At 41.9% G+C, this 18390-nt stretch overlaps 2 protein-coding genes across 3 annotated transcripts; both read left to right on the top strand.

Moving 5' to 3' along the window:
• Positions 1-4015: 4015 nt before the first annotated feature.
• On the top strand, positions 4016-4899 carry ufc1 (ubiquitin-fold modifier conjugating enzyme 1). Its single transcript, XM_030065176.1, has one exon. It carries the CDS (start codon positions 4169-4171, stop codon positions 4685-4687), a length of 519 nt encoding a protein of 172 aa, XP_029921036.1. The 5' UTR covers positions 4016-4168; the 3' UTR covers positions 4688-4899.
• A 1992-nt stretch (positions 4900-6891) lies between these two features.
• Positions 6892-15738, top strand: mbd2 (methyl-CpG binding domain protein 2). Of its 2 annotated transcripts, none has more exons than XM_030066055.1 (7): positions 6892-7161; positions 8283-8424; positions 11007-11147; positions 12605-12695; positions 14152-14329; positions 15074-15171; positions 15476-15738. In XM_030066055.1, exons 1-6 carry the CDS (start codon positions 7052-7054, stop codon positions 15165-15167), a joined length of 756 nt encoding a protein of 251 aa, XP_029921915.1. In that variant the 5' UTR covers positions 6892-7051; the 3' UTR covers positions 15168-15171; positions 15476-15738. The 2 variants fall into 2 exon arrangements, with proteins under 2 accessions (XP_029921915.1, XP_029921914.1); XM_030066054.1 differs by having other exon boundaries at positions 6894-7161; positions 8283-8439.
• The last annotated feature ends 2652 nt before the right edge of the window (positions 15739-18390 follow it).

Raw genomic sequence — 18390 nt, 5'->3', positions numbered from 1 at the left:
AAGTGGTTCACTTTTTATCGGGGTATGTTGCCGTGGTAACACCTGCTCCGGAGCAGGTGAAGTTCAGGATCAGAGCTCAGCAGGTAGAAAAACCCCACCTACTGACCAATCAGCTCTCTGGGAAAATGGCCTGCCCATTGGCTGAGAACCCAGAGGATCCAGGTTCACAACTTGTGCTCCTTTTTTTCCAAGTTAGGCCGAGGATTTTTCCCCCTTTCTTCTTCTTCTTTTATAAAATTAATACATTTTACTTAGACTTCTTATTTTAATTCTGTTTGTTTTTCTCTCACTTTTTTTTTTTCAAGTTTGAGGAGAAGAAGAAAGAATTCTTCTTGTTTTTTTGTTTTTTTGTTTTTTAACTCATGACTCCGCACTGTCCAACCAAAAATTGATCTTGTAGACTGATGTAATGATTTTCTAAAAAATGTTTTTGAAAATAAATGAGGGGAATTAGGGTTAAATAAAAGCCTGATAAAATCCAGGCCAGCCTCTGGGCTCCTTTAGGTTTCCATTAGTTTGCTCATATTTAGTATTTAGGCTGGCTGCCCTGAAAAGTCCACATGAGAGTTGGTGCCAAATGTTTTACTGTCTTTAAGTGACAGTGAAATAATATTTTAACCAGCAGAATAAACACGAGGCGTCAGATGCTTTATAAAATGAAATATCAGAATCAGTTGAATCAAAGTGATGATTCTGATGAAGCTCAAACTGAGGGCAGCGGCCCAGCGAGGGTCGCCCCTCACTGTGAGAGAGGGCCAGTTCCTCTGCAGGAGTGTACGGCTGAGTGGGAGACACATTCATTTACTGAACACACAAATGTTACTGTGGTCAGATCTACTCGAGCCGTCATGGTGGGGAAGTCAGATTATAATCCCACTAATTTACGCATTGACACAGTCGGCGATTTTTTCCCAGCATTCCTTGCAGCTGCAGCTGTGTTCCTTTTTGCCTGGATGATGGATTTATATTCCTCGTATTTATTTCAGATTATTGTCTGCTCCTCCGTTATAAAGTATACGGCTCGGGTAGATTTTTCCATGTCTGCGATTGGTCGCATGCAGCAAACTCCGCCCTTTTTCTGTGAGCGCGCACAGATCTAGATTGGAAAGCCTGGGTTCAGTTAGCGAGTTGATAAGCGACCTCTTGAGACCGGAAATCAGGATGTCTGGTTGTGAAGCCAGATGACTGAGAGAAACCCCGGGGATGTTAATCCAGCTGCATGGGACAGGCCCCCGGACCGGGACGCCCTGCCACTGAGAAGGAACAAAACAAACAAACAAACAAAAAAATGTCGCCATGACCTCTCAGGGGGTCCGTAAGAGAGAGAGACAATCAACAAATATTAATCTTAATGTTGAAACTGAAAATTGTTCTCGTAACTGTCATGCCAATAAAGCTTTTAAATTCAATCTGAAGGTGGAGGCCGGCCGGCCAGCCCGCCTCATAACTCCATCCAGGTGCAGGTCCCTGGAGACGCCTGGCACCTGGACCAGGGACAACAAGCACACTCGTTTCTTTTAAATGAGAATGTGAATTTGAAATGTGAGGCAGCGAGGGAGTGTGAGGGAGGGACGAGCAAGCGAGGTGGAACAAAACAGAAAGGAAAAAGATTTGTATTTATATACTTTTAAAATCATTTTTAAATTGTAAGTCTAAAGATTTTTATAATTGAATTGAACTGAGCCGAGCCGGGATGGGACGGGACGGGACGGGGTGTCGGGGCTCTCGCTGTGCAGAGCCCGCTGGCACCTGCGAGTCTCCGTACACCTGCAGCTCCTCTCCAGGTAACACATTAGATTAGATTAGATTAGATAACTTCTTCACTGATGCCTCAGAGCGTTCGCCATCAGCCCACTGACAGTCTGCTGGAACAGACCAACAGGCGATCATCAAGTATCAAAGCCAACCAAACTACAGGCTATTAAAAAAACATACAGGTCGTGCAGAAACCCACCACAATGCTGTTAAGCAACAACCAGTCCAGTCGCTCTGAGACCAGCTCCTGGAAAACCAACTTCAATGTAACAGTGAGGATGTAAACAGAACAGTAGAAAACCCCAATGTTATATTTGACCTTTCAGCCTCTTTAGCAAACAGAAATAGAGATCAAATAGAGACCCAACAGAAACAAGCAACAATGACAAATGGTTTGACAATTAATGTAAAAACAGAAAACAATTCAGGAACCTATCAAACCAAAAACACCGCAACCCAGACAGCCAGAACATACGTCTTCACCATGACGAAACATTAAAACAGAATAAGAACACAATAAGGACAAAAGGGGCCAACATGTTAGAAACCAGCTCCATGCTATAGAGGAATAGATAAAAACAAATCATTTCTGGGAAAACTGGAACCCTAACCATCCAAAAGGGAGATTTAAAGCACTTCTCCAATCCCTTTGGTCCAACAGAGAAGAAAAACAGCAAGAACAAACACAAGACAGACTACAAAGTTTAGAGTCACCCATAAAAGACTATGAGCTCCCCAGTTACACTGTTAGAACTACAGGACAAAATAAAAACGCCTGTGGTGCTGACGGCATCCTAAATGAATTGATAAAATTCACAGACCTCCGATTCCAACAGGCTGTACTAAAACTCCTTAACATCGTCCTGAGCTCCGGGATCTGGCCCAGTGTTTGGAACCAAGCACCGATAACACCACTGCACAAAGTGGAGACGAATTCAGCCCCAATAAGCACGGCGGGTCCTGTGTTAACAGCAAACACAGGAAAGTGCTCTGCATGACCATAAACCACAGACTCCTCAAGCTCCGTACTGAAAATAACGTCCAGAGCAAACACCAAATTGACTTTTTACCAAATTATCATACAACAGACCACATCTTCAGCCTCAGCACCCTGACTGACAACCAGATAAACAAAATCAAAAGCAAACTATTCTCCTGTTTTGCTGATTTAAAAAAGCATTTGATTCAACTTGGCATGAGGGTCTGCTGTATAAATTGTAAGAAAGTGGGGCTGGGGGGAAAAAAAACCTATGACATCATTAACTCCATGTACACAAATAACATGTGCTGTCAAGATTGGCAAAAAAACAAAAAAAAAACAAAAAAAAAACAGACTTTTTCCCCAAAGCCAGAGAGTCAGACAAGCATCAGCCGGGCAGACTCACAAGGCAAAAGCCTTCTGCTGGCAGATGATCTGGTCTTCCTGTCAAACCAAAGATGGGCTACAACAGCACCTTGATCTTCTGCACCAGTTCTCCTAAAACTGGGCCTCGACAGTGAATCCAACAAGACAAAAATCATGATATTCCAAAAAAGACCCAACATCCATAACCACAAATATAAATTCTTTCCAGATAACACAGCCTTAGAACATAAAAACAGCTCTACCTACCTGAGCCTAAACATCAGCACCACAGGAAACTTCCACAAAACAGCAAACAGGACCAAACAGGACCAAACAGGACGTCCCAGTTCAAATCTGTCTTAAAATACAAGACTCTGTCATTGAACTGGTTTCCCTTGATGGTTGTGAGATCAGGGGTCCACCCGCCAACCAAGCTTTTACAAAATGGGACAAACACAAACTGACCCTGCGTTCCAATACCCACACTACCATACTATTTAGTAGGGGAAAAAAGAATTAGTATGTCCCAATACATACTAAACTACATACTTTTTAAGGGCAGCTGCAGTACATACTAAAAGTAAAAAGTATAAGTATGCGATTTGGAACGCAGGGTGAGACTCTGCATGCAGAGTTCTGCAAATCCATTTTTACATTTTATAACCACCTAAAGGAAAGTTGCCTTGACGTACAGAGAGACCCGAGAGGAACCCTAACCCTCAGCCGGCTCAGCGAGCCTCTTCCACCAAACCCAATCACCAGAAACCTACAAGCCAACCATCTGACACTGCAGGGACCCCATTAACAACCTCTGGCAGAGAGAGAGAGAGAGAGAGAGAGAGAGAGAGAGAGAGAGAGAGAGCGTCACAGCTTCGTGTCGCCAATAAAGGCTTTTAGTTTGAAGCAGCAGTGGAAATGATGCCGGGCTTCGTGGCTTCACTTCCGGTGCAGAAGCCCCACGTCAGTGTTTCTGCTCGCTGGGACTCGGAGGCGGAGGAGACGGAGCCCTGACCGCCGCGGCTTGTTGTGGGTTTTCCGAGCTTGTGTTCTCCGCGGACTGGAGCCGACATGGCGGACGAGGCGACGCGGAAGCTGGTGTCGCAGATCCCGCTGCTGAAGACGCACAGCGGCCCGCGGGACCGGGAGCTGTGGGCGCAGCGGCTGAAGGAGGAGTACCAGGCGCTCATCCGGTACGTCGAGCAGAACAAGGCCGCCGACAACGACTGGTTCCGGCTCGAGTCCAACCGCGACGGCACCCGCTGGACCGGCAAGTGCTGGATCATCCACGACCTGCTCCGCTACGAGTTCCAGCTGGAGTTCGACATCCCGGTCACGTACCCGGCCACGGCGCCGGAGCTCCTCATCCCGGAGCTGGAGGGCAAGACGGCCAAGATGTACCGCGGCGGGCGGATCTGCCTGACCGAGCACTTCCAGCCGCTGTGGGCGCGCAACGTGCCGCGGTTCGGGCTGGCGCACCTGATGGCGCTCGGGCTCGCGCCGTGGCTGGCCGTGGAGGTGCCGGACCTGATCAGCAAGGGGCTCGTGCGGCACGACGAGCCGCGCGGCCCCGGCGGCTCGAGCGGCTAGCAGCCAGCACGGGGCCTGGAGGGACCTGCGGCATGACAACACCTGTCACCTGTCACCTGTCACCTGGGACCTGGGACCTGATCTGTGAATATTATACATATTACTCACATATCGTCCGCTAATTGCAAAATGTGTAGATACTGTCGGCGGGGTTGGATTGGGTTTTGTGTTTTGAGAAACTAAATAAATGATATGATAAATGTGTGGACCAACTGGCTATTCTATTATTCTATTGAGGCCACATGTCTGGTGATTGGAAGACATTAATTTGTGAATATTCTAAATATTATTTACACATGCTACACTGTGATTTTGTACATTATTATATTGCATTTTATATATATGCATTATATACATAAACATTCTGCACATATGGACGAAGTGTGTGTGTGTGTGTGTGTGTGTGTGTGTGTGTGTTATAAAATTATTTTCAATACTTATATTTTTGAAACATGGTTGTCAACAGTAATTAATAGACAATATTTAGCTATTTTCCCCGAGGTTAGATTCAAGTCATGTTCGAGCAAAAGAAAAATGGAAATATAACTATATGGGTTAAATGGCTACTCTGTTGTTAGTGTTACTGTCTATATATGTTATATGTATATTTTAGTAATTCTGAGTGTTACTGTTATTAGGGGAAACAGGAACAGGGTTAATAAAAAAAAATTACATGTATATTTTCGGTGCGGTTAAATTGGTGATATATACTGGGAAATTTTAGAAAAAAAAAATCGAAATATAATAAACATATGGACAGCATATGGACTGTTTCTGAAGATATGGTTGGTATCCTCTCAGGGTCTCCTCCTCAGCTCCAGCTGTCCAACCTGACAGCAGCTCTGCCATAAACTCTGCCTTTTAACAAAGTTGATAATGTTCAGTTTGTGTTGACATTGTGCAGAATGTGTCTCTTTAATTCTGTGTTTGTTACTGAGGCTGTAGTTTGCAGAGGTCTGCTACTGGACTGCATTATACTGAGAGGGGTTTCTAGTTTTTTGTCTTCCTCATTTTTGTGCAGTGAGGGGGGACAGAATAGTGGAAACAGCTGTCAGTAAAGTGCAGCACTAACTATGAGCTCAATGCCAAACACAGAAGTGAATGAACACCTCTGTTACCGTGACAACAAGACAAGCTGAGCATTATAGGCAGCAGGAGAGGAAACTTTAGGGCACAACAGCTGGACTGGATTAGATTAGATTAGACTGTTCAGGTGGAGCTGATAAAGTGACACAGATTATATACACACAGTTATAAAAGAGAGAGAATTTACGAAAAAAGCGAGATAAAACAAATATTTGCCTTGAGAGGCTATTCTGTTATTGTGGTCATATGTGATAACAGGTGTGTCCTGCTGTTTGGCTGCTGATCAGGAAATCTCAGAAAAGTCCAGCTGTCGTTTTTGGGACGTCCGGTCCGCCTCACCGTCAGCACGAACGGCTCAGGGCTGCAGGTGTGCGCGCGCCCACTAGAGGTCACTAATGTACAAGCAGTTCAATCATTTGATTATGCTGACAGATGTGTTAAAGAAAGAATGAACATTTTCATGCTGTCGTTTTTCGAATGATAATTTAATGATGAATAATTTTTAATTTTGTAAGAAGATGTGAGCACCTCTTCATGCAGAACAGATCTGGGAAAGGACAAGAGGCTTGCCTTTCATGTCAATACAAAATTATGTAATTCTACTTTATAATTTAACCATTTCCCCCCTAATTTTCTGATCATTTTATTGGAATTTTCTCTGTTTTTTAAGCTAAAAAAAAAATGCAGTTGCAAAAAAGCGATATTTATAATTATAACATTTAAATAGGGCTAATTGTAAATATAGCTTTCTTGTAACTGCACTGCATATTCTGGTATCCTGGTTTTCTTTTCTTTAAGCTATTTTTGATATTTTTGTGGTAATTTTATGGTAATTTAATAATTTATTTAACGTTTTCACTCCACACTATTTTTTTACTGTTTGCTACCGAGGTGATCTTTTCTAAGAGACGATCTCTGTGGGCTCTCTCGCTCTCGCTCTCTCTCTCTCTCTCTCTCTCTCTCTCTCCCTCCCTCCCTCTCTCTCTCTCTCTCTCTCTCTCTCTCCCTCCCTCCCTCTCTCTCCTCTCTCTCTCTCTCTCTCTCTCTCTCTCTCTCTCTCTCTCTCTGTGTGTGTGTGTGTGTGTGTGTGTGTGTGTGTGTGTGTGTGTGTGTGTGTGAGTGAGTGAATGGGAGGGGGGTATTACGTCACCCGCTCCGTCACCGCCGTTAAGACGGCCTGCCCGCCCGCCAGCCGCCTCTCCAGTTAAATGTTCAATGTTTGTTTTATTTATCGATCCGATCGGGGAGCAATAATCGATAGGTGATCGGCGGTGGGTTATGGAGCGGAAGAGGACGGACTGCCCCGCGCTGCCGCCGGGATGGAAGAAAGAAGAAGTGATCCGGAAGTCCGGGCTCAGCGCTGGCAAGAGCGATGTTTACTACTACAGGTAATCAAAAGTTATCGATTATCGAAGTTCGGCTGATATTACGCGCTGGTTGGGTGACGTAATGTGACTCCAGAGGTTGATTGATGATTGGCGGTGAATTCGGCGCGGATCATCACTATCGATAAGCTGTCAATAAGCGGAAAAGCGGCTCAGTTAGTTTCAGTTTGGACGGGAGAGACGTCACCATAACGACAGTTTGTGTGGTTTTCCTGTGATATTTCTATGATATTACCACAGGGAGGCTGGCGGAGTGTCCCTGTCTCAACTCCTGTGGGAACGCTGCTCCTGCCAAAGCGTGGACAGCTCGTCCTGTAATAATAACAAATAAAGACATACTGTACATACATGCGATAGACAGTGTAACATAGTAAATAAAATATGTCTTATCAATATTATTAGTATTGTCCAATTTCCCCCCAGCGATCAGTAAAGTATTTCTTACTCTGATAATTAACTGCCTTGAAGGAAATAAACAAATGAATATATGAAAGTCACACTTGATTAATAATAAAGGATTTTTTATAATACCATGTTTATTTTATTGTCAGAAAATATTTATAACTAAGTTTTGAATATAATTAATTAAGTAACTAAGGTCTGTTTTTTCTTATTTATTTCTGTGATTTTTGGACTTATTTTAATGTGACTCTTGTAATTGTGTTGTTAAAAAATAATGTTAATTTTAATTTAATTTGAATTTGAATGTGTAATGTTATTGTTATTTGTATACATGCCACAGTTTTTAAATAAATAAATAAATTTTAAAAAGCAATAAATAAAGGAATAATTAAATAAAAGTAAGTAATTATTAACTGACAATAAAGGATTTTATTTATGTTATATTTATTTTTTTATTGAAGTTCTAATTAGGTGTTGTTTTTGTTTGGGTTTATTTTAATGTGATTTTCCTGTAACTGTATCATTTAAAAAACTATGTTCATTTTAAGTTACTTTGAATTTCTAATTTTAAAAATGTTTTTTAGTTGAATGTTTTCCTGTAATTTTTTCATTTTGTTTTTGTTATTTGATGATAATTTCTTCACTATCAGCAGTTAGACTGAAGTGTGTGTGTGTGTGTGTGTGTGTGTGTGTGTGTGTGTGTGTGTGTGTGTGTGTATCAGTCCCTCGGGGAAGAAGTTCCGCAGTAAGCCTCAGCTGTCCCGTTACCTTGGCAACAGCGTGGACCTGGGCAGCTTCGACTTCCGGACGGGGAAGATGCTGCCGGGGAAACTGAGCAAGAACCGACAGAGACAGAGACACGACGTGAGCCTGAGCAAGGTCACACACACACCCATACACACACACACACACACACACACACACACACACACCTAGAACCAGGAGCCTGCATATTTGTATTTTAAAAATGTCAAAAATTAGAAAAAAAAAATACACAAAAACTACCAGAATATAAGACATTAAAAAAAGAAAGTAATAATAATAACCTGTCAGAAAGCATAAATCCTTTATGAGCAGTCCTAGCTGTGGCACAGGCTCCTCGCCCGGCACAGGGAGACCAGGGCCTCCTCCTCCTGGAGGCCTGATGAGGAGTTTGCAGGCGAGCGGCTGGTGGCCAGACCGGCCACGCGATCCAGCCGAAGAAGTCACGGGGGTTGAGGTTAGGGCCCTCCCTTGGGCTCACTACCTGCGAGAGGAGTAGTTTGGGCTGGGGGCAATACCACATGGGTGGCAGGTTGGGGCACAGACTCTGGTGCACTGGACCTACGGTACGGAAACTGGCTTTTGATAGATGGAATGTCACCTCTCTGGGAGCAAGGATCTGGGAGGTGGAGCGATACGGACAAGATATAGTTGGGCTCACTTTTATGCACAGCCTTTGCTCTGGAACCAAACTCCTGGATGGGGGATGGACTCTTTTCTTCTGTGGAGCTGCAGAGTTGTGGGAGGCAGGTCTGGGGTTGCTTTTTAGCCCCTGACTGAGTGCCACTGTGTTGGAGTTTACCCCAGTGGATGAGGGGGTCGCCTCCTTGCTTCTTCAGGTAGCAGGAGGGAGTTCTGACTGTCATGACGGCATACACGCCAAGCGGCAGCTCAGAGTCTGAATGGATCCTGTCATGGCATCAGCCCAAGGGTGGACACCATTAGTGAGGGAGGCTGTCAAGCTGAAGTATGAGGCCTTCCTGGCTTGGCTAGCAGGGGGAATTCCAGAATTGGCTGAGAGGTACCGGCAGGCCAAAAGGACTGCAGTGACAGAGGTCGCTGGAAGCAAACCCCGGGTATGGGAGGAGTTCAGGGCGGGCATGGAGAAGGATGTGAGGAGGGGTAGGCAGGGTCTCATCCAGGCTGTACTTGTGAATTTCCTGCGGGATGAATAAAGTATCTATCTATCTATCTACTCAGCAAGGATCCGGAGATCCTGACCTCAACTGAGGATGTGGTCGGGTAATGGAAGGAACACTTCAAGGGGCTCCTAAGCCTGACAGAAATCGCTGAGGTGGTTGGGTAACTCCACTGTGGCAATGTGCCAGCACTGGACGAGATCTGCCCTGAAGTGCTGCAGGCTCTGGATGTTGTTGGACTGAAGAGACGTGTCTCTTCAGTGTTGCATGAAGGTCGAGGACAGTGCCCAGGAAGTGGCAGATAGGGGTGGTGGTCTCCATTTTTAAAAAGGGGGAGCAGGGAGTGTGCTCCAATTACCGGGCTATCACACTGCTCAGCCTCCCTGGGAAAGCTTACTCCAAGGTGCTGGAGAGGAGACTCCAGCCCATTACTGAACCTTGGATTCAGGAGGTGGGTTCTGCCCTGGCCGTGGAATAGTGGACCAGCGGACCAACTCTTCACCCTCGCTTAGATACTGGAGGGATCATAGGAGTTTGACAATGAGGGCACTCGTGTTTTGTGGTTTTGGAGAAGGCTTACAACTATGTCCCCTGGAGGGTCCTGAAGGGGGTGCTGTGGGAGTATCGGGTTCCAGGTTTGCTACTGCAGACCATTCAGACCCTGTATAACCGTAGTGAGAGCTGCATCCACGTTCTGGGCACTTGGTCAGTAATAGATCAGTACCTCTAAACCCGAGGCTATGGTTCTCTGCCAGAAAAAGGTGGGTTGCCCTCTCTGAGTGGGGAGTGAGTTACTGCCTCAAGTAGAGGAGTTCAAGTATCTCGGCATCAAGTTCATGAGTGAGGGTAGAGTGGAGTGGGAGATCAACAGGTAGGTCAGGGCGTCAGCAGCTCTGCAGTCACTGTACTGGACTGTTGTAAAGAAGGAGCTGAGCCAGAAGGCAAGGCTGCTGTTCTTCTGCATTGAAAGGAGCCAGCTGAGGTGGTTCGCGCATCTAGTCAAGATGCTTCCTGGCTGCCTCCTGGTGCAGGTATTCCTCCCAGTGCAGGTGTGCCTGTGGAGGTATCCAGGCATGTCCACCTGGGAGGAGTCCCCAGACACACTGGGGGAACTATGTCTTCCGGCTGGCCTGGGAACACCTTGGGATCCCCCAGGAGATGCTGGTGGATGTGGCCCTGGAAAAGACCATCTGGGCAGACCTCCTCAACCTGCTGCCACCGCGACCTGGCCCAGATAAATGGCAGAAAATGAAGATGAATAACATACCAAGAAAACCCCAGAAAATTAGCAAAAAAAATGTTTAAGAGATTACTAAAAAATGACCTTAAGATAAGGTAACAAAAAAGGAAAAGAAATGTTATTAAAATGTTGTTAAAAATATTATTAAAAAGGGAAATGACCTGAAAATGATGGAAAGTATACAAGAAAATATGAGAAAAAATAAATTGTTATATGATGAATATTAGTTTACCTCTGAATTTTAAGAGTCAGCATGGCCTGCTGTGTGTGTGTATGTGTGTGTGTGTGTGTGTGTGTGTGCTCAGGGTGGGAAACTGGACCTGAACACAGCTCTGCCCATCCGCCAGACAGCATCCATCTTTAAACAACCCGTTACCAAGGTGACCGGTCACCCCGGCAACAAGGTGAAGAGCGACCTGCAGAGAGCCAGCGAGCAGCCGAGACAGGTGACACACACACACACACACACACACACACACACACACACACAAACTCTTTTTGATTTTTTAAATTTTTTAAATTAAAAAAGATAAAATAAATACATTTTTGAAAAAAGTAAAATGTTTTAATTGTATGAAAATAACTAATCTATTTAAAAAATTTTAAATGTGTAATAAAAATAAAATAGTGTTTAATATTTAATTAGTATTTTGCTTCATTTATTTATGAATTTATTTAAAATTTTTAATATCATTCTGTCATATTACTGTACTCGTATTATTTTTATTATTAGTATTAGTATTAGTATTGCTATGTATTGTGTGATATATCATTGACAGCCCGCAGGTTGTTTGTAGTCAGGTGTTACAGTGCAGCGCCCCCTGGTGGTATTGTGAATCACCACAGTGTGGTGTTCAGGTGTTTGTTTGCTGTGTGTTTTTTATCGTCTCCATGATGATGAAGCTCCTCTAATGTTAACCTCGAGCCCGAACCTGAACTGAACCTGAACCTGAACTGAACCTGAACTGAACCTGAATCTGAACCTGAACCTGAACTGAACCTGAACCTGAACCTGAACTGAACCTGAACTGAACCTGAATCTGAATCTGAACCTGAATCTGAACCTGAACCTGAACCTGAACTGAATCTGAACCTGAACTGAACCTGAACTGAACCTGGACTGAACCTGAACTGAACCTGAACTGAACCTGAACCTGAACTGAACCTGAACCTGAACTGAACCTGAACCTGGACTGAACCTGAACTGAACCTGGACTGAACCTGGACTGAACCTGGACTGAACCTGAACTGAACCTGAACTGAACCTGGACTGAACCTGAACTGAACCTGGACTGAACCTGAACTGAACCTGAACTGAACCTGGACTGAACCTGAACTGAACCTGGACTGAACCTGAACTGAACCTGAACTGAACCTGGACTGAACCTGGACTGAACCTAAACTGAACCTGAACCTGAACTGAACCTGAACTGAACCTGAACTGAACCTGAACCTGGACTGAACCTGGACTGAACCTGAACCTGAACTGAACCTGGACTGAACCTGAACTGAACCTGGACTGAACCTGAAGCTGAAGCTGAAGCTGAAACGTGTGTCACAGCTCCTGCTGCCAGTAGGGGGCGCTCATCCAGGAGACGCCCCTGTGGGTGGAATTAGAGCTGTTGGGTCGTTATGTGATTTATTGCATGTATTCGTGTGTGTGTGTGTGTGTGTGTTTATATGTAAATACAATACTTACTATCTATCTATCTATCTATCTAGATAGATAGATAGATAGATATTATCATACATATTATTGTCATCATTCTGTTTTGGTGTGAGATTTCTGAACTCATTTCAGAATGAGTGAAACGGGTTGGAGGCTCCAAGCCGACGTTGTGTTGTTTTTGTTTCATGTGTTTGTTTGTTTGTTTGTTTGTTTGTTTGTTTGTTTGTGTTTCAGTTGTTTTGGGAGAAGAGGTTGAAGGGTCTTCGCTCGTCCGACGTGACGGAGGAGTTCCTGAGGACCATGGAGCTGCCGCCCGGCCTCACCAGTCAGAGCCGCTACACACACACACACACACACACACACACACACACACATGCAGGAAGTCCTGTCCCCTGTCCCTGCAGCTGGATTATCATCCCCGGGGTTTCTCTCAGTTTTCTGGCTTCACTTAACCAGACATCCTCACTCCTGATGTTCAGTCCCATAAAGCTTCACCTCGCTAACTGAACCCGGGCTTTTCCAATCTAGATCTGTGTGCTCACAGAAAAAGGGCGGAGTTTACTGCAGACGACCAATCACAGACAAGGAAAAATCCACCCGAGCCGCATACTTTACGATGGAGAGGCAGACAATAATCTGAAATAAATACGAGGAATATAAATCCATCATCCAGGCAAAAAGCAACACTGCTGTAGTTGCCAAAAGCTGCAAGGAATGCTGGGAAAAATCGCCGACTGTGTCAATGCGTAAATTAGTGGGATTATAATCTGACTTCCCCACCATGACGGCTCGAGTAGATCTGACTGCAGTAACATTTGTGTGTTCAGTAAATGAATGTGTCTCCCACTCAGCCGTACACTCCTGCAGAGGAACTGGCCCTCTCTCACAGTGAGGGGCGACCCTCGCTGGGCCGCTGCCCTCAGTTTGAGCTTCAGCAGAATCGTCACTTTGATTCAACTGGTTTTGATATTTCATTTTATAAAGCATCTGACGCCTCGTGTTTATTCTGCTGGTTAAAATATTATTTCACTGTCACTTAAAGACTGTAAAACATTTGGCACCAACTCTCATGTGGACTTTTCAGGGCAGCCAGCCTAAATACTAAATATGAGCAAACTAATGGAAACCTAAAGGAGCCCAGAGGCTGGCCTGGATTTTATCAGACTTTTATTTAACCCTCTGAATTAAATTCCCCTCATTTATTTTCAAAATATTTTTAAAAATCATTACATCAGGCTACAAGATCAATTTTTGGTTGGACAGTGTAGAGTCATGAGTAAAAAAAAATACAAGAAGAATTGTAAAATGTATTAATTTTATAAAAGAAGAAGAAAGGGAAAATGGGCAGGCCATTTTCCAAGAGAGCTGATTGGTCAGTAGGTGGGGCTTTTCTACCTGCTGAGCTCTTATCCTGAACTTCACCTGCTCCGGAGCAGGTGAGGTGTTCAGCGTATGTTACCACGGCAACGTACCCCGATAAAAAGTAAACCACCTTTATGGTACAGAAAAGCCAGCAGGGTTAACCTGAAGTGACCTCGCTGAGCCCAAACCAGCTTTATGGTACAGGCCTCTGGATATTCAATCGTATTTGAGAATCGAGCTCATAAAAGTTGGTTCACTGTAATATTTTATTTTATTTGACTTTCTTTAATTTGTTTTAATATGTAAAGTTTTTTTTAAAGATTGAAACCTTTCAGAATAAAGGCCCTCTCCTGGTTTTCAGTGGGTTCATTTATATTGTTATTGTTTTCTTTTTTTTTTCTTTTTTTTGTCATCTGTAGGCGTGGCTCCAGACTCCAGTGACGCCACGTTGCTGTCGGCTATCGCCAGTGCGCTGCACGCCGGCTCCGCCCCCGTTACCGGGCAGACTTCGGCGGCGGCAGAGAAGAACCCGGCCGTGTGGCTGAACGCCGCGCAGCCGCTGTGCCGCGCCTTCACCGTCACCGACCAGCACATCCGGTGAGACGCCATAAGGCATGCTGGGAGGCGCTGACATCTTATAAAACCATTCCAGTCATCTTTGTTAAAAACAAACAAACAAACAAACAAAACAATATAACACTTTATCATCAAATGAATTTACAATTTAAAACCTTTGACACCAAAGAAAATTCATATTTTCTTTGTCCAAAAACACGAGAAAAAAGACAATGGAAAAAAACATGACATGAAATGAGAAGAAATGAAGAGGAGAAGGAAGAGGAGGAGGAGAAGGAGGAGGAGGAGAAAGAGGAAGAGGAGGAGGAAGAGGAAGGGGGGGGGGGGGGGGGGAGAGGAAGAGGAGGAGGAGGAGGAGAGAAAGGCGGTGAATGGGAGCCAGCAGAAAGTGTCAGAGCAGACAGGACATGAACCGTTTGCAGCGGGACGTCCTGTTCCACCTGCCTGTCAATGAGGAAAATCTCACCTGAGAAAAACATACCATAAGAATAACTGAAATCATAAGAAATAGAAAAAGAAATAGCAAATATAAAAATATGAGCCTTAGAAATTTGTAAAAAAACAAACAAACAAACAAACAACAAAAAAAAAACATCATGCCTAAATGTGTGCACTACTTTTACATAATATTTCAACAATAAATGCAGAAATAAGAAACTGAGCATTTGTAAAAAGTCTAATGGATAACTGGTTCCCAGCTGTTCACACGTTTATTATTGTTATTTTTGTGTAATCAGTGTAAATGTGTGTGTGCTGTGTGAGCAGGGAGCAGGAGCTCAAAGTGGATCAGGCCCGGAAAAGTCTGGAAGAAGCTCTGCTGGCCGACGGCCTCGCCCGGGCGCAGGAGCTCAGCCTGTAGACCGGTACACACACACACACACATACACACACACACACACATACACACACACACACACACACACATTCAATAACATTTTTATTGAATGAAATTTTTATTTTATTTGTTATTTTTTAAATTTTATATAAAAATACACATCATTGTCTGAACTGTAGATCGGCGTGTGTGTGTGTGTGTGTGTGTGGGGGGGGGGGGTACTGAGAAAAAAAAAACTTAATTTTTGGGAGTAAAGTTGTCAGTTTCTGAGAAAAAAAACAGAGACATGAATCAGTTTGTTGTTGGTTTCTTTTTCTGTTTCCTGTCCTTAGCCCCGCCCCCCCCTTCCCCGCGCCCCCCGCAGCCTCAGGGATCCAGTCACCTCCACTCAGTGGGCGTGGTCTTTCTCGATGACATCACAGACGACGTCATCAGCTTCCGGAAAACAGACTGAGTCGCCGACATGGACGCTCATGTGGTTTCTGTGTAAAAACAGATGAACAATAATAAAACATAACGACATCATAACATTTCTTAAAATAAAGACTTTCCTTCGAGAACAATAAAAAAAACAACAAAGTCAAAGCAAAAACAGAAAAAAATGTTGGAAAGCAAAATTCCTCTCATTTCTTTTCAAAAATAATTTTAAAATAACAATGAAAATATTTTTTATTAAAAAAAAATCAAATTATTTTCACAAAGAAAAGCCAAAAACATTTACAAGGCTTGTAAAAATCTTACAAACTACTTTGACCAAAAAATGTATTTTTGTTTTTTTGGAAAGCAAAATTATTTTTTTCTTTTAAAAAATAATGGAAATTTGTATTACAATTTTTCAAATCTTTTAAAACCACCTAAAACCATGAGTTTCCTGATCTAAAAAAAATTCATCCAGGAATATTTTTAAAAGATATTTTTGAAAGCAATTTGAAATTCAATCTTTGTTCAGGTTTCAAAAGATTTTTGTATTTAAAACCGATTAATTTGTAACTAGTAATATGATAATTTTCTGAAATAATAAAATGTTTGTAAAATTTTAAATGAAACTCAATGAAAACCAACAGATGAGGTCCAAGGCAAAAATTATAAAATGTTCCAAAAAGATATTTCAATTGGAGAAAACTAGTAAAGAATAAATTCAAAATTGCATTTTATAATTATACTCATGGTTTATAAGTTACAAATACTTAAAATACTTGAAAATATGAAAATACATTTTAAAAACCCTTTTTTAAATAAAAGTAAAATCTTAGGTAAAAAAATCAGATACCAAATCTATTCAAATGGAAGAAAAGTAAGATAAACATGTAAAACAAATTATTAAAGAACTACGTACATACATGTATATGTGTGTACATATATGTAATAAAATTTAGTATGTTTGGCTCTGTTCTAGAAAAATCATTTAGTTTTTCAATTTTCTTTATTTGTTTTGGTTTGAACTGAAAACCAAAATATTTTTATTTACAAGAACTTGTTACAATAAAATAAGAAATTGTCAAAAAGAAGCAAAAAAAAAAAAAAATGGAAACATCATTATAGGGGAAAAATGCAATAAATTACCCTAAATTTGAAAAAAAAAAAAGAAAAGAAAAAAGAAAAAAAAAAGAAAATTACAAGCAAATTGAAAAATAAAAATAAAATTTAAATGAAAGCTTTTGAAATTAAAGCTCCCAGATTTTAATCTAAAAACTGAAAAAAGTCCAAAGTTTAAAATTTATTAAAAATGTTTTTTTTTGTTTGTTTGTTTTTTGTAACAAGAAATTATGCTTTCCAACAAAAACAATCAAATCAACCAAAAGATAAAACAAATCAATATTTCTGAGAAGAAATAAAGAGAATTTGATTTAAGCATCAGGAGAAGCACCAGCAGAAAAACTACATTACCCAGCAGCCACTGCAACAACAAATGCCTTCTTTTCAATTTCTCTTTCATAATCCATATGCAATTACTTCATAAGAAGTTATTATTTACTTTCAAATATGTGCAATTTATATATCATTTTTTCTGTATTTTCTTTTGTTTGTTTTCTTTTTCTCTAGTTTTCTCATTTTATTATTTTTTCTTGTTTGTTTTTAGTTTTTCTTCCTTTTATTTATTTTTATTTAATCTTTTTTGTTTTTTCTTTCTTTTATTTACTTTTTAAATTTTAAATTAAAATTTCTAGTTTTCCAAAGTTTTATCTTAATTTTTCTTTCTTTTTTTTTAATAAAAAAGAAAATCCAAATAAATTCTGAGGAGAGGTGATATAGCGTAAATATGAAATGTAAGAATTCGGAAAGTTGGGTTGCGAACTGCTGGACGGGGATTGCGAACTTTCTTCTTGTATGATGTTATTAAAGTTTAGAGTTTAAGGTTTAAAGTCTGCTTGTTTGCAGATTTAAGGGAAGTCTTAAGGGCTTTTATTTTGTAGCTCTGCAATAGAGAATGCAATGAAATTAAATGAAAAAATATTCAAATATTTAAGAGAGAATTTTTTACAGTGCTTGTACATTCTTTGAATAAGTCGAATAATAAAAGATTTTATTCACCTTCCTGTCCGAAGTCGTGTTCTCGCCTCCTGCTGCCACGACGCTGCTTTTCTCCTTCCACCTTTATTTTGGTTTGCATGAACACACGCATGTGCACGAACATGCACGTGCATGTCACATGAATACACACGTACACACACACACAGTGTAACGTCACATTAACACACGCATACACACACACAGTGTAACGTCACATTAACACACGCATACACACACACAGTGTAACGTCACATTAATACATGCACACACACACACACAGGGGGATTTCAAAACACATGGACCAACAACTGCAAAGTTTTCATTAAAGCTCATTGGAACGCCAGAGCAGGCCAGAGTTGTCGTCATTAGGATCACGGAGGAGCTGGACAGGTACCAGTGATCACCATAAACCAGACTGTATGAGGACTCAATCCACAACACACAACCATGACACCGTCGGACATAACTCACTCACCTGCATCTGCATACAATGATGACACAACTCAAAGGACATTCGATCATGGCAATATGGAGCTGAACACTTTTCAATATACAGATCATAATTTACTGGACATAGAAAACGATATAGATCCAGACAATAACTTCTTTTCCAACATTCACGACAACTGCTGTTATCACACGGACGAACAATACAATCAGACCATTAAAACGGACAACAAATGATCTATAATCCATTTCAACAGCAGAAGCATGTACGCAAACTTCAATAACATCA

This window comes from Myripristis murdjan, chromosome 12 (genome assembly GCF_902150065.1).
Source record: "Myripristis murdjan chromosome 12, fMyrMur1.1, whole genome shotgun sequence".
Lineage (NCBI taxonomy): Eukaryota > Metazoa > Chordata > Actinopteri > Holocentriformes > Holocentridae > Myripristis > Myripristis murdjan.
The sequence above is the reverse complement of the archived record's forward strand: the minus strand, read 5'-3'. Positions and strand labels throughout refer to the sequence as shown.